General features: G+C 39.6%; 1 protein-coding gene across 2 annotated transcripts in view; it reads right to left on the bottom strand.

The window, feature by feature from the left end:
• tmem131 (transmembrane protein 131) overlaps positions 1 to 9,411 on the bottom strand; it is a 38,188-nt gene extending 28,777 nt beyond the window's left edge. For both annotated transcript variants that reach the window (XM_014470774.2, XM_023340196.1), the window contains exons 1-5: positions 9,114 to 9,411; positions 6,220 to 6,281; positions 6,023 to 6,063; positions 2,305 to 2,373; positions 360 to 480 (exon numbers count right to left, since the gene is read on the bottom strand). In XM_014470774.2, coding sequence (XP_014326260.2) covers positions 360 to 480; positions 2,305 to 2,373; positions 6,023 to 6,063; positions 6,220 to 6,281; positions 9,114 to 9,288 — 468 coding nt within the window. In that variant the 5' untranslated portion in view covers positions 9,289 to 9,411. The remainder of the gene's footprint in view (positions 1 to 359; positions 481 to 2,304; positions 2,374 to 6,022; positions 6,064 to 6,219; positions 6,282 to 9,113) is intronic.
• Positions 9,412 to 15,943: the final 6,532 nt, after the last annotated feature.

Genomic DNA, 15,943 nt, shown 5'->3' with positions numbered 1-15,943 from the left:
TAAAGGCAATTGTTTGTTGGAAAAAAAAGATGCAGGCTGCACAAAATCAGTCCAGGGGCCACAAATGGCCCTTCAGGACTACAATTACCATAGATGAGCACACGTGACCTATGTTAGCATTTCTCACATTTCTCTGTGTTTACAGCAAACAAAGCAGGGGAAACAAAAAACTCACAGAAATTAACCAAGTTGGGTGCAACATAGCTTTTGAACTGCAGGCATTAAGTAACAGTGTGATCAGACAACATGACTGAAGATGAACAGAGATGGTTTTCCTTCCGTTAGCAGATAACTTGTTACATTTATCAGATTCACAACAGCAAAAAGAAAAATCAACTTAAAAAGTGATGACTACTTACCCTATTCTGAAAAAAGGAGGCGTGGAAATGTGCTGTTGTTGCCGATATTGATATCAAACTAATTTCTTCTGAGCTAGGATTATGTAAATAAACTTTCTCCATTTTTGGCATTCCAACCGGCCTGTGAAGGAAGACGAGAAGGTTTGTGTAAGTGCAGGTTTTCAAAATCACCACTGTGGAGAAAAACAGAGCTCAGACAGAAAAGAACTGAAACCTGACTGCAGATTTCACATCCCTGGTTTCTACAAAGTTTTAACCTACCAGTGCTGATTTTAATCAGTGCTCTTCACATAAGTAAGCACTGGGAATATTGTTATAGAGAGCAGTCAATTATTATTAACAAAATAGGGTCAGTTAGAAAATAAAGCTTTGGTCTTTTTCCACACAGTCACAACTTTTACAACTATGATTATTTCTGTCCACAAGGTGTGGAAATTCTCAACCATGGTACTCTAACTGGGATTTTTATTTTATTTACTTTTACATTTTTTAGTTTTAGTTCAGCCTGAAAGCTGTCCAATTGTGCTGAATGTCTTTTTTCTCATTGTTTCTTTTATTAAATTTTTTTTTTAAAGTAGTGAATAACTGTGAAAAACAAAACTCTAAAATAGTGTCCGCATGTTTGAACTTTAAGAGGTCGTTTGTGTTAACTACTTAAAGTAAAATAAGAGACGCAACGGTCTTGTGGAGACTTGATTCGACACCACTGAGCTACTATCTCCAACTTGTTAAAACACCGTTCACAGCACACCATAGACTATGATTTACAACCTGTCAGGCAGCCAGTGGCTGATATGAAAATGGCACAGTATGAAAATCAAGTGCAGCTCTTGTGGTGTTTTAATCACTTTCCCTCCCACAGAAATCAGACAAGGACATTTTCAGCTTCATCAGAAATCCAACCATGCCCAGAAGGTCATTATGGGAGGCCAAATGGACAAACTTCTCGGATCTTTCCATCCTACGCTCTTGGGCCTTGATGAAAACTTTCAGACCTGATAAGTGGACTGTGTATGAATATGTGTATGAATGAAAACAAACTTGAGTGTTTCCAAGCGAGTTCCCTGAATCCTCAACTAGGAAATATATATTTTAAAGAACACTGATGTATGATTCCACAATCAGACAAGTATGTGATCTAGAGAGTAGTTGAAGCTATGCATTGGCTGTGGAGTTAACTTGTTTTCTTCTGGGCGATCCAGAGATCAACAAGAAAAAAGGATTTAGATCATCTTAACAGCAAGGCAAACATAATTTCACTAAACATGTTGGAGAACTAATGTTGATTTAAATTTAGGCCTTTAAAACTGTTTTAATATCACCTTGAATTAAATCTAAGGCAGAAAAAAATATAAATGTAAGGGATGGTTCCTGCTGTATTATAACCAAGCATAGCAAAAATGGGCATTTCTGGGGTCTGTTTGTGGCTGTTAGCAGCAAGTTTGTGTTTCTCACAGAGCCTATGGTTCTCTAAAGTCTTTACCCCCCTTAGTGTCCAGCCTAAATGTTTTGTTTGTTGCACAGAATGCACCTAGCCTTGAATGGTTCATCAACAGAAGTGAACCTGTGGCAAAAACGAACAATGTCCAGCAAAATGGAGATAAAATTGCACTTACACATGATAGGAAAAAAAAAGCTGCCTAGCTAGCTAGTATATTAGCAGCTACTTTTGCCAGACAGAAAATCCAGCGAGAAACAAAACTTACATATGCAAGATTAAATAGTTCCGCCAGGAAAAATTTAAGACCTCTGGCTAAAGTATTTAAGGCCAACTTCTTTTTTTTTTAATGAATTTAAAGACATTTTAATCCCTTCATTTTAGATACATGAATTTAAAGGACGCACAGACACCCTGCATGAATAAAAATAAACCTGACAAACAGGAAACAAACTATGCCAAACTAACAGGTTTAATATTTCCGAGAGATAAAAAAAAAATACTCACTGTTCATGAAAGTCTAGCATTGGAGGTTCAAATCGTATAGGTCGGCAGTTCCCTCGGTGCGGGGACGTGCTGCAAGAGACGGGAAGGTGTGACAGCAGCAAGAGCAGGCAAGCAACAGCAATATCCATGCTTTGGGTTCAGTTCAAAAGTTAGAGAGACTAAATGACCAATGAACTCCTGGTTTTTGCTTTTTTAGGACGTAAATAATACAATGGATCCCTTCCCATCTTGCCATGTCTATGTCCAAAGTCTTCACGAAACTTGGAAAATGACAACAACAAAAAAGGAAAAGAAAAGGAAAGGAGTTTTCAGTGTCACTTTCAGGTTGTTGTTCTTCTCTACACAGAATTGCTTTGCGGCTGTAAAACTCACAGAACTTGTCCAGCGACAGGTGTATCTAAACAATGGACAGAGGGGCGGCTCCCCCCGCGGGAGGGAGGAAGTACACAACAGAAACGTGAAAAGTGAGCCTTTATGTAAATCTCATGCAAAAGGAAGTTCAGAGATGGCAGACGTGGCAGTCAGCTGAGCGTCTTTTAGCAGGAGCTGAACATCACGTGTTTATCTTGCCACATACTGTATATGACTAATTCATCTGTGACTAAGATTTCCCATCCGAGGCAAAAGTTTAATCTAACTGTGCTCCCCTAATTATACTGTCTCACACTGTTCTTACAAAGGAACACACTCGGGTTTATATAACTCGTCTAATTGTGTTAACACCGCCCTGCAGTCGGACAATTTGCTGGAGATCTGTTTCACCTTCTTTTACTACCGAGCCTCTGCTCACAAGAGCAGACAAAAGCCGGAGCGCAGCGCTCCAATAGGCGGGATATTCCGAGGCGGGATGGGTTTACATCCCTGGGGAGACAGAATGTGTCTGAGAGATGAACCGTCACCCAGAGCCTGTCCCCGCTTTGTGCCGCTAATATAACAACTGGTGACAAGATTTTTGGAGTAAAGAAAAAAAAAAGAAAAGAAAAGAAAAATAGCTTGCAATGGCTACATTTTGTCTCAGCGCTTCAGAGCTGAGAGAGCAGAGGCTCTTCCTCTATGAGCTGCAGTGCCTTGCAAAAGTATTCATACGCCTTCACCAGGGCCGGACTTACAAGGGTTTGGGCCCCTGGGCTGGAGCCAGTTTTGATGCCCGATCCACCAAGGAAAGATTCTTTTGCTAATGCAAATACGGCAGTCCTATGCATAGGCAGGTTTGAACTGATGCAGGTTTGTTACATCCACTAGTCAATAACACCAAGGTGTGGTTGATAAGCCTTGTGCGTAAAAAAATATGCATAAAAGGAAACATGCATATTGTATGTTAAGTACATTCATTCCAGAGGAAGAGAAAATGCTGCTTTACACAAACTGATTCCTGAGCTCAACACGGTGAAGTAAAAGAGGAAGTGTGAGCATAAAAAAAAAAAAATTCAAAACACTCCTTTGACACACCTCTGTCAGCACTCACGCTATGATTCCACGAGATAACGACTTTATGGACTTTCACATAGCTGCACACAGTGAACCCTCCTTGCACAGGGAGCAAACACATGTGTAGATGATGCATGCCAGGTACATGTAACTGCAACGGCTGCAGACCACAAAAACAGAAACATGAAGTCACAAGTCGGCTAAGTTTTACAAGCTTCCTGCCAGCCATAATGGAGGCGTTTTCAAGTTTGAGCACCGCTCTATCTGTTGGACACACACCCCCATCATAACAAATCACACCCAGAAGACGCACACTGCAAGAAAAAAACAAAAACAAGCTAAACCTAAAAATCAGTGCAGCGTCCAACTGCAAAGAGACTCACTGTAGTTCAAACAGCATACGATTGAGGGATGTTACAACAGTGACTAGAAGGCAAACTTCCCCAAAGCCGTCCACTGTCTGCCATGTTTGTGCACACACACCGAGTACGGTGGAGAGATCCTGCGGGTCGGTTCACGCTGACAACACAGCTCTGCCCTGTTGGACCCGTTCTGAGAAGAGAGGAGAGCTCACTGCGCTTTGGCCAGACGGGTGACTGAAAGCTTGCGGCTCACTATATGTAGCAATTTTGACTTGTCGGTTGCCCCATACCGTCGCACCTCACTATTAAAAGTATCCCGTGTCTGCCCAGCTACACCAGCAGCTATTTTTCCAACCTCAGTCACATTATAAGAGCAGGGGAATAGTCAAGTGTACAGCAGGCGGCCTTTTATTCGTTTGGTTACTTGGTAACAACAGATCCCAACTGAGTGCAATCTAGAAAAATATACTTATACAAGATTATTTCACAAGCTTGGTCAAACATGTTGAAACAACTTTGATTTGTTCTGTCAGTGCCATTAGGAGTAGAACAGCCAAACAGAAAATAAATAATAAAGAAACTACCAAAAACAATAAGCTGACTACCTTGGTAAGATGTGACAATAAACTGCGACAAACCTTTCAATGGTTCTGTAAGTGCAAATAGAAATTCTAGCTGTAATGTAAACAGAATAAAGCATAGAATAGATCTGCCCTTATGAATCGGATGAATTGTCATAGATACCCGATATAGAATTCTGTAAAATATTGGGACCGATACAGATATAAATATCGGATCGGTGCGTCTCTACTGTACATACATTTCAGTCCTACTTTTCTTTCCCCACCGAGTGGAATGAACATCAAATCAACACATCCAATTATAATCTTTTTAAAAACAAGAACCATTTTGTGTTTATTGACACTTAAATTTAGGGTGAATTTTCCAAAATCCACACAAATATATCCACGCACTAATATTTGGATGAGTCTCCTGTAGCAAGCTGCAACTCTCTCTCTCACACTCTTTTTAGCTTTCAAAAACCCTGTGACATCTTTCTGGCTGGATATCCGACCACTCTTCCTGTTCCACTCGCAGCTCATTTTAATTGGTCGATTTTCTGTCACCTTTCAAGCATCGTCCACACGTTTCCATGCAAGGTAAGCAGCTCATCCTCTTCCAGAATCTTAAATTGATTTATCTATTTCAAACTAATTTAATTGTATGAAATCTCTCAGTCGTTTAAAAAAAAGAAAAAAAGATGGAATGATTAAAAGCAGTGCAGGATTAAAACGAGGATTAAATCTGACATGAACTTAAAATACTTTTTATATTAATTGTGTTGAAGCTTCTTTTATTTTTGTATTTACTGTTCGTACTGATTGTATTTATTGACAAAATTTGGGTCAGGTCACTTTAACCTTTGTTTTTAGCAAGACAAATTACTTATTGTCCATCAGCAACTGAGGAAAAATAGCCTTTTTGCTCATTCTGTCGCATTTTAATCAAATATATCAATACAGTTCAAATGTTAATTAATGGGAAACCAGTTTCACCCGTAATGTGAGAGCACATTGAGCCTCAGAGAAGACTGACTCCTTCCAGCTTGGCTGCCTACATAGTTGGCAATGTTTTTAAAAGTTCCGACTGTCAGGTAAGGTGGTGACAGCATCATGCTGTGGGGTTGTTTTGCTGTCAGGTGTACAGTGACATTGCATCAGTAGCATGAAATACAAAAGGACGGCAAATTCATCAACTTAACCTCAAAACAAAACGTAAGACTTCAAAAGACAAGTAGGTTTTCCAACAGGACAAAAATAGAAATAACAATTATAGAAAAAGCTCAAAGAATGTCAAACTTGTGCACCCAGTTCCTGTTTTCAAGCTTAAACGCATCATTAGAAAGCAAAAGTAGAAACATGTCATACCTCTGTTGATGATATAAACTAAAATCAATGTCAGACTCTGCCTGCAAGACAAAAATCACACAGGAAGTAATTATCAAAAAACATGATTATTTAGTCAGAAGCTCTGCCAGATGCATTGCGTGCCAACTAACGTTTCTTAAACAGGTTGATAATCCTCTGTTAACATTCAGATGATGTATGGAAACGAAAGGCCTTACCTGTAAAAGGCTTCCCTCACCAAAATGTAGAACCTCTAGAATTGTGTCTGACTGAATGAATGCTGTAAAAAACGTAAGAAAAAAAACACCCAATTAGCTTTATTTACACCACCATCATAGTTAGAAAGGCAGCTTTTCATCTCAGTACATTTACCAACTAACAAAGCTAATTAAATAAAACGTTATATTAAAAAACAACTAATTAAAAAAAGCACAAAACATGGTGTCATTTGATTGTGCTGCAATAGTCGATATATTTTTTTAAAAAAAAAGCTTATTTGAAATGCAAAGAACCAAACATATAAATAGAAGACGACACAGCTTTTAAACGTCAATTTCACACTCTGGGAACAGCTGCCAACTGGGCCACAATTGTAGAGAAAAGCAGAATTAGATGTCATGTAAAAATAGCTTTGTGAAACCGCTCGCATTTCCTTATTGACAAATGAGAACATTTTCCGCTCCCTGAGCCGCTGGTTATAATTTCTTGTAAGGGTAATTTAAAGCTCCATATCTGCTCAGAGTGGGGGAACGTTTGGCTTCAGCCACAGGTTTTGAACTGAGGACAGCCCCTCCGAACGATGTGCCTGCGCCGCGCGTCTATTTCTGGATGTTATAAGGTGTCGGGTTGTGAAAAAGGTAGTAAATCCTTTACAATGGCGCTGCTATCAACAAGGCCTTAGAGAGGCGGACATCTTTTATTTCAGCTGTGATGGGATTCCCTCAAATTAAGCCTGAAGTCCAAACTCTGCTGGTCAGATGTCTTTACTGTGTCCACCTTCTGACTTACATCTGGAAACATTTCCTTCCTATAAAGATTCAATTTACCAAAAACCCCCCCCAAAAAACATTTAATCCGAGTAAATCATGTTACATCATGTTTTTGTAACTTTTTAACGCTGAACACTTAAAAATTTGCAGTTCACACGGTTTCATCCACTGGCCCTAAGATTTGTTGTGGCATTTCTTAGTAACTGTCCTATACAAACAGTGCAGCAAGTGTGTGTGTGAATGATCTGGGCGTTAGCTTAACTTAGCTTTACCAAGTTAAGATCAGGTATTAAAAAAAATAAGGAGCAAAAAAAAAAATTAAAAATTAAAAAGTGGCTTTTTTTCTACATTTGGCTTCATCCGTGTGTCATGTAATAAATAAAATTAGAAATGTATTAGCCCCAAGTACAATAATTTCTGTTGAAATGTTTGTGTTAATATTGTGACACTGGTATTTTTAATTAAGTTTATCACACCGTGAGAACCTCATGCCAGCCTACGCTCAGGGTGGAAACACAATGTGGTTTGGAGTTGAAACCCTCCAGAGGTCAACAAACTCCCAGGAGTGCAAAGATAATACACTTTTATGAAAGTAGCCCATTTACAAAATATTAATAATGAATATAAAAATGCACAAACCAAAGCTTGACGACAGTTGGTGAAATGCATTTAATAGCATCTCAAATTAAATTAGACTTTGTGTATTTTTTTAAATCACACCTCACCTCTTCAGACAGAAGGTGTGAGCAAGCATGTAAAGATAGTTTTTCTTCTTAAAACCAGTTTTATTGTTTTGTTGGTCAAGTATCACCATTCTGAAAGATATTTTAACACAACAGTGTGTGGAGTGTCTCCGTTTGTTGTTAAGTTGGAAAAGCTAATGGCTGGTTCTTTTAGCTGGAATTCCTGAGCTGGAAAGTTTGAGGTTCCTCACCAAAACAGAACTCAGCATCCAAAATGGCCATGAAAACCGTTTCTGTACAATTTTGAAGATGCAATTTGTTAAATAAATGTGATACAACTTCCCTAAAACTTTCCAAGCTAGCACAAAGGGTTACATTAGGTTTGACATTACTCCCAGATCCAAACTTTTAACCATAGTAAGCCACTGTAATACATTTTTCTCCACTGCATTTTCAATTGAAGCAAATTTCAACCTGCTTAAATCCTCTTTTTGCCACTTGACAGCTCCACATCATGGCTAATTCGTTTGCATTGCAAATAACAGTGCCAGCATTTCTAAAGGCTCCCAAAGTGCAACAACCAGCTGTACTTGTGCCGCAGCTTAAGACCCTGGATTTACACCTTTTAGTGTAGCATAAAAGGAATGAAAAGGTTCAAGCAGTCAAATATCGAGAAGTTGGGAGAGGTTTCTCTGGATTGTGGACGCAGTGTAAACAGTAACAGGGCTCGTTTCAAAGCTTCCACAGCTGATGTTGACAGTGGATGTCACCTGTCCGCCCTGACATGATATGACCGCAGCGAGCCGCAACCCGGCTGGGTAAATAACAACCGGACTGTCATTTAGCCTGTGGGCCGAGCCGTCCGTCCCAACCTGAACCCGGGAGAGGGTCAAGAGTCAAACCGAGAAGCCACGTTTACAAAATAAAACTCCCGACTGTCTCACCTCAGACATGGCTCGGTATGAGGAAGTCACCTCCCTGCCCCACCAGGACTATTTAGCCTCTCTGACATGTCTTCATTCCTGTGCTTTCAGGTCATACAGTGACAGGTTTCAGCTACAATTGGTGTTAGCCGTGGTGCTAAGAGGCAGCTCCCTACCTTTTCAGACTTCTCTAAAATGTAGAGTTAGCTTAACTTAGCCTTATATGGACGGAATGACAGCAAGCAGAGAACGAAGGAAGCTAGCGTCGCCCATAGGAGCGTTTAAAAGGCCACTTACAAACCAACATACTCCTTTCATTATGAACTTTGCTAATAAGCGCTACAGCCTACCATTAAACCTTGTTCATGGCAATGAAGGAAAACTATAATTCAGTGTAAGCGGGCTAGCCGTGATAAAGTTGGCCCGCGGAGGTAAGGCTAACCTTTACCCGCACTTCACTGGAAATGCCTGCGGAAGTTAGCGCCTGCTAACGCGGACAGTCAGCTAAGTTACAAACCTTGTTTATCCGCCCGCGCGGCGTGAATAAGAGCAATAAATAAGATCCTGAAGACTCCGACACACGCTGCTGTTCTTGTTGTGTGAGAGCAGCGGCAGCTCTGGGCTCTCTCCGGACTCGCCATGCTGCAGGTCTCTCTGTTGTTACGGCAACAACCGAGCGAGTGTGCGGACATGCCCGTGTAAAGCTCTGCTGCCTCTGTCAATCATAGCCGTGAGAGGAAAAACTGCGGCTCCACTGAGCAGCAGCAGCAGCTAACCACTCAGACAGGACGGTGGCCTCTTCTTCTTCTTCCTCCTCCTCCTCCTCCTCCTCCTCTTCTTCTTCCTGTTCTTCCGCTTCACGCCGCGTCACCGGTTACTACAGGCAGCAACCTTCCCTCCTGAACCACTGTAGTGAACAGCGCTTTTAAAAAATGTACATTTTAGATGTTTTACTTCAAAGCAGCGACTTTAATGGCCAAGGCTTGTGAAAAGCGCCAAGCAAAATTCATATGTATCTAAGCAATTTGTTTTTAATTAAAGCTACTAGTCCGTTTTTTTTCTGTATCAAATTCATTCGACTCATTTACGACACCATTTTACTGTATTTTTTTTGTACTAGTTTAGCTACTTTGTTGTTAAAATATTATACGTAATTGAGATAAGATCTACCCGCCAAAAACCCTGACAGAAGGAGAAAATATGCTCGCTATTTGTTCTAGGTAGGATGTCTGAGTTACTGGAAAAGTCGAAGTTTGCCGAAAAGCCCCGAATTCAGAATCCAGTTGACGAGATGGCTATAAAAAGTAACAAAAGCGGGCAAGTTATGATTATTTGTCAGAACTTTATGGTTTGTGTGTTGTTAAATCTGTGGCACGCGTAGTGTTGTCCGACCTCTAGTGTTAAACATGTTTTATTCGTGTTTGAACCTGAAACACATTCAAGTTCACTGTGTAATCCATTGAAATTCGAGTTTAAGACAAATTAGTTTATACGATTTCTCTAGATTTGAATAGAAAGAATATTAACAGGCCACATCATCCTGTGAATCACTTTTGTGAATCACAGTGGTGACGGCATCATTCTGTGGTCAAGCCTTGGTTTCTTTGAGAAATTTTAAAAAAAGAGAGAAAACTATGTATCCTGTTTTATTAAATTTCAGAATGAAGCCCTTGCTTTCTGCTGGTTTAACACGTAAAATTCCAATAAAACACGTAGATATATCTGTAATTGTGAGACATAGAGAACATGTTCAATGGACAGCAATGCCTCCAAGTAGTTACTCCTTTTATCAGCTATTTACCTCCCCCAGTTGTAGACCTTTCTTTGGTCCAAACGAAATGATAACATTAGAAAAGCAGTGAACACTGAAATAGGGAAGCCCAACGCCAAATTATCAAGGCATCTGCTTTAGTAAACATGCAGAAAATCTGAAGTATGAAGATAGACGTTTGCGTTTTGGAGCGCACAGGGCAACACTTGATGCTCCAGAGCAATAAATGGGCTTAAACCGAGGATACCGTGATCCTAACGAGTCCTGTCACTTTGGCCGGTGTGAACTTTAATAGCTGACCCTTGCTTCTCAGAAAGCTGCAGTGTAGCTTGAGGTGTGACTTTCACTTCTGCTGTCACTGTTAGCACACAGAAAAAGCAGAGAGCCGACTGCAAAAGGGAGCGCAGTGCAAATCCAGTTGAGCTCATGTTGGGTGGCCAAACAAACCACAATGTCAAAGAGCATTTGTAACACAACACCAAGATAAGGTGTTATTCACTGGTGTGATAAAGAGTGTCAAAGGTTGGTCATTTCATGTCGTCTACTGCTACACCTCCTCTCAATGTTAATAGCGATACTGTTAATAATTTTCGCTTTTGTGAGGTCAAAAGCATCGAAGCAAAAACGCTTTTCTAACTGTACACGTAAGATGGAAAACATAATTGCATGAAAGGTCTATAAAACAAACTCTTAATCCGTCAACCATAAATTAAACTAAAAACCACTTATGTAGATCCCAAAAATATACTTTTTAAAGAAAATGTAATTACTTTAAAATCTCAAAAAAGAGAGACACTTCCAGATGACCACTACAGCTATCAGCGGCTGACATAGTAGCTGGTAGCCTTAAGAGTGACGATGCCTAATGTTAATAGGCAAATGATGAAAATGATGCAATGTTTCACCATGCTTACAAAGCTTCAACATTTTCTACTTTGAGTATTTAGCTGATACAGGGCATCATGCTAATAACCTGTCACACTAAGTCAAAAAGGACTGAACATGTTATTAGTGTGGTTTAAGGCTTTTTGTATTTCCTGACTTTGAATATTTTTCCTCAGATTCCAGAGTTAATTAATGAAGGAGTCCTCCAGGGCTTATCAGTAGTCTTCCATTCATACAGCTCTGGAAAAAATGAAGAGCCCGCTGCACCTCCTGGTTATTCCACCAAAAATTGATTTCTGAACTCATCCTGAGTTAAAAGATTAGTATTGTTGTGCCTAAATCAATATGAACTTGTTTTCTTTGCATTATTTGAGTTCTGAAAGCGCTGCACCCTTTTTTTGTTTTCTGCAAATAAATACTAAAGTTTTGCATAGAATTTCGGAGACATGCTGTCAGTAGTTCATAGAATAAAAGAACAATGTTCATTTTACTCACACATATACAAAGTAAAAGCAGAGAAACTGATCATTTTGCAGTGGTCTCTTCATTTTTTCCAAAGCTGTATGTCAATGCGCCCTTGGCCAGACTAGGAAAATTTCTTGAGCTGCTGTCGTATCTTGCTATGTTTATATCTATCTACTATCGATCACATTTAGACTCTTACCTGAGTCTAAATGTGAAGAAATTAAGTACACTCATCAAAACTGCTATCTCTATAAAGTGTGTTGTTTATGATGTGTGCAGTATTCCATAGTGTACTGGGATGAAGAGTGTTAAAACTATTCCATTTGCTACTGCTTCAAAAGAGCTACTTGACATGGCATCACTATCTCCTTGTTTTCAGATAAATGTGACTCAGTAGGAAGCGTAGCTATCTTCCAATCCAAAGGTTGGAAGATACCTCACTTCCAAGGTGGTTGAATTTCCATTGGTGCAGACAAAGCGTCTGTACAGCGCGGTGTTATCATTGGGTCACTGCTACAGCATTTAAATAGCACTTTCCTGAACTTCAAACCTCCAGTCTATATTATTTACTTCCAGTGCTACTCGTGGCAATATTAACTTAAAGCAGTATATATTTCATTGATACATTTAGGGGGCTGCGGGCAGCGTGACTACAAATGAGAATGAAGTTAAGAGTCAAAATTCCTCTTGTTGTACCTATAAAGCTCTTATTGACCAAGATGCATCGTATTTCAATGAGTTCATCGTTCCAAATCTGTCCAACAACCGTTTCCTTTATGGCTACAGTCTTGCTCGTGAGTTTCTAAATGCATCTTTACTGTGTAGATCTGGCAACAAAGGTTTTAAATCTAAATTTAGTCCATATTTTTCTAACGCTGATGTAAACGTCTACATGTTTGAGACGTGTATTATTAAAAGTCAAACGTGTCATTCTCCGCTGTCACTGATATCCTACGGAGGATCTCTCAGGACTTTTGGAGGCATTTTGTGATGTCTGTTGTTATCAGTACACACAAGGCATGTTGATGTTGAATTGAAGGATTACCTATGTTTTTTAAATTAAAGCTTGTGACCATTAGTGCTTACTGATAAATCCCACTGTCATGTTTTTGCACTGGTTAGACCACCGACACATGTCTTACTCAACCAGACATAACTATTCGCTTCACTGACGACGCCAAGCAGTTCACCACATCGGTTCATGAAATGCTCGACAGCTTTAGGATTTATAATTCAGACTACAACTTTTTGTTTCCAAGCGAGTCTAGCTCATTAGTAAATTTCAACTTTTCTTTAAAAACAAAAAAAGACACTAACATTGCTCAGCTGATATTGGTAATCACATTTCATATTCCTGAAAGTGTCGCCACAGTTACGCTCATCGTTTGCCTTTCAAATGGGCTGTTTTGTGGTATTCACATAACTCCACTTCGTTAAGCGATCCATTTAATGTGGCTTTTGTTAAGAATGTCTTTAATAGCTCTAATTTCATTGCCCTCCGTTTGTTTAGTCTTTACCTCCAGACATAAAGGTGTCCATCGTTGAACCGCACCCTCAACTCAGACCGCATCGAATGTTTTGTGACTCATTATTATTGATCGTTTCTCACACACGTGTGAATCAGTAAGTATGAGTGTTGCCTCTGCAGGTTGATGTGCAATGAAATAATCAATGTTATTGACATCCATTGTACATAAACTAGCCCTCAGAAGCTCTGCCAAATGCAAACAAATACTCCAGGGCAGAGCTGTTTGCTCCACCTTCAACTTTTCCTGTTCTGTCCCATCATGGAAATGTTTGAGACATGGCGACAAATGAGGTCACAGAGGTCATTCTGGTCTGTTTTTGTGTGTAAACTGATACAGAAAAAGACAATGAATTAGATCAGCTTAAAATGAATCAGTTGAGTTTTTTTGTTCCACGTCATAAAATGAATTTTACTATCTGGCAAAGATAAACTGACAGAATAATAATAATAATAATAAAAAAAACAGTTTACAAATGAAAATTTTATCTATTGAGGGCAAAAGAAAATGTGATTTAAAATTTAGTTTGATGATCTGAAGCATTTAATTGAGACTGAAAAAATAAAAGCAAAGAGGAAGCGGATATTTTTCCATGTCACTGCAAACATCGACCAGTCAACATATTTCTCTTAAAATTGTTTTGGTGCCACGGTTGTTGACTTTTCAGTGGCCGCAGTCCATATTCGTGGCTCGTTGGACGGAGGCGCTCGGGGGCAGGAGTTCCCTGCCAGGGGCGAAGTTCAGAGTGAAAACGGCCGCAGCCGTTTTCTGCCTAACATTGTTCACATAAACATGGGAAAGAATCTCGAGGTCAGAAACAGGAACGTCCACATTCTGCCTCCACTCAATGTTTACCCGTCTTGTCCCAAAACGGATTCATCACCCTCTGTCTTTCTCTCGGGGACTCGGCGAGTTTCATTTGTAAATAGAACGCACTGCGCTTAACGGGCTTTTTCAGTGTTTGGTACCCGGCAGACACACTGGGTGCTTTACATGTCGTGTGAATGCCTTGGAGTAAATGTTTTAACGCACAGTATCAAACATGGACTGGTTATCTTAAGGGGGCATTAATCACCACTGAAGCTGCACTGTCCGTTTTAGCTAGGTAAGGCCTGTGGGCATTACACAGCTCACAAAAGCTGACACGAGCATCATGCAGGGCTTGGGTTGCTAAAGCTTTAATAGACAAGTTAATGTACAAGCACAGTAGGTGAGAATTAAAATGAAAAAGAAAACATCTTTGGATAAAATATGTTTTACAATGTGGCTATCTACTCAGCATGTCGTACATAACTCTTTATATTTACCTCCACTGTTTTGAATAAAGGCTAAATACGGCTGAAGATGTGAAACCGGTGTAATTCCGCGAGCTTCCTATAGGGGGCAGACAGGTTTCAGCTGCAACATGAAGTCAACCTTTAATACACAACAGCAGGACCGTACTGATGTGTTCGCTTCACAGATTTACCCGTTTTGCCCTGGTAAACGCTGATATTTGACACTATTACATGTCATGTTATGTTTGTGGATAATGTGTTTATTAATTATTGTTGTCTTATTATTTAATATAAGTACACTGAGGAGAGAACCAATTTCATTATTCTTGTGTACACTGAGAGGAAATATACAATGACAAAGACTCGGACTTTTAAAGGCTAGCTGTCTAATTTAAGGAGCGAGGGGCTTGATGCAAAATATTTGTCAAATATATCATTTTTACTTCATTTTTTTCAAAGATAATTATGCGTTACACTACAAATCAGACACTGTAGACAGGGCCGGATTTAGAAGGAAAAGGGGCCCTTTCTATCCTGGGCTAAAGCCAGTTTTGGTGCCCTACATAAGAAAGAAAAAATTACAGTACGTTAACAGGCAGGCCTACACATCAGCAGGTTTAAAACGTCCAAAGTGAGATGGCTCCATGTTGGTCCAAAAAAAGTCGTACAGGAAGTTCAGAATCTTTAAATACTTTAGGATTGTACACATTAATAAAAATGTAACAATATTAAAACAACACATTATATATGGGTCTATGAGGGTCTTTTTTTTTTTTTTTTAAATAAGGTACTATGTTAAACTTCCATCCTTTATGAAAACATCCTAAATCTTTGGTGCCCCCCAATTCTTGGTGCCCGGGGCTTCTGCCCCGTAAGCCCTTTCTACAGTCTGGAGAAAGACTGTAGAGAATATGTAGCTTTGGGGAATGGATGCTGACTTAAATGCAGGTCATTTCATCCCTTCTTACTTCTTCCTCGCTGAGAGGCCTTTCAGCACATGTTGGTCCAGGACTCGTTCCTCTGATCACCTTCTCCTTGCTTTTATTCTGAAGTTGATAAAAACATTTCACACACAAAACTTCTGGATGTTTGCCATTTCAAGGAAACCAACTGCTTCCTTAATTTCATTCAAGGAAGTAGTGTGCTTAAAGGTGTTAGCTGTAGCGGAGTAATTCCAACCTTTTGGCTTATAAACTTTATGTTGTACTCACCTTTGAAACAGTTTTAATGATAAAATTGATCCCCAGAATGACCGTGGCCTAGGAGTTTAAAAAAATTTTTTTTTTATGGCTTCATCTCTAGTGGTCAGGAGTTCACTTATATTTATCTTGGGTCAACAGGGGTCATAATCTGTCAACTGGCCCAAACAGGTTCAGATCCAAAATAGATGCAAACAGAGTGTGACTACAAAAAAGTTTCCAGC

The sequence above is a fragment of the Xiphophorus maculatus genome, chromosome 9 (genome assembly GCF_002775205.1).
Source record: "Xiphophorus maculatus strain JP 163 A chromosome 9, X_maculatus-5.0-male, whole genome shotgun sequence".
Classification (NCBI taxonomy): domain Eukaryota; kingdom Metazoa; phylum Chordata; class Actinopteri; order Cyprinodontiformes; family Poeciliidae; genus Xiphophorus; species Xiphophorus maculatus.
This window is presented reverse-complemented; position numbering and strand designations above follow the sequence as displayed.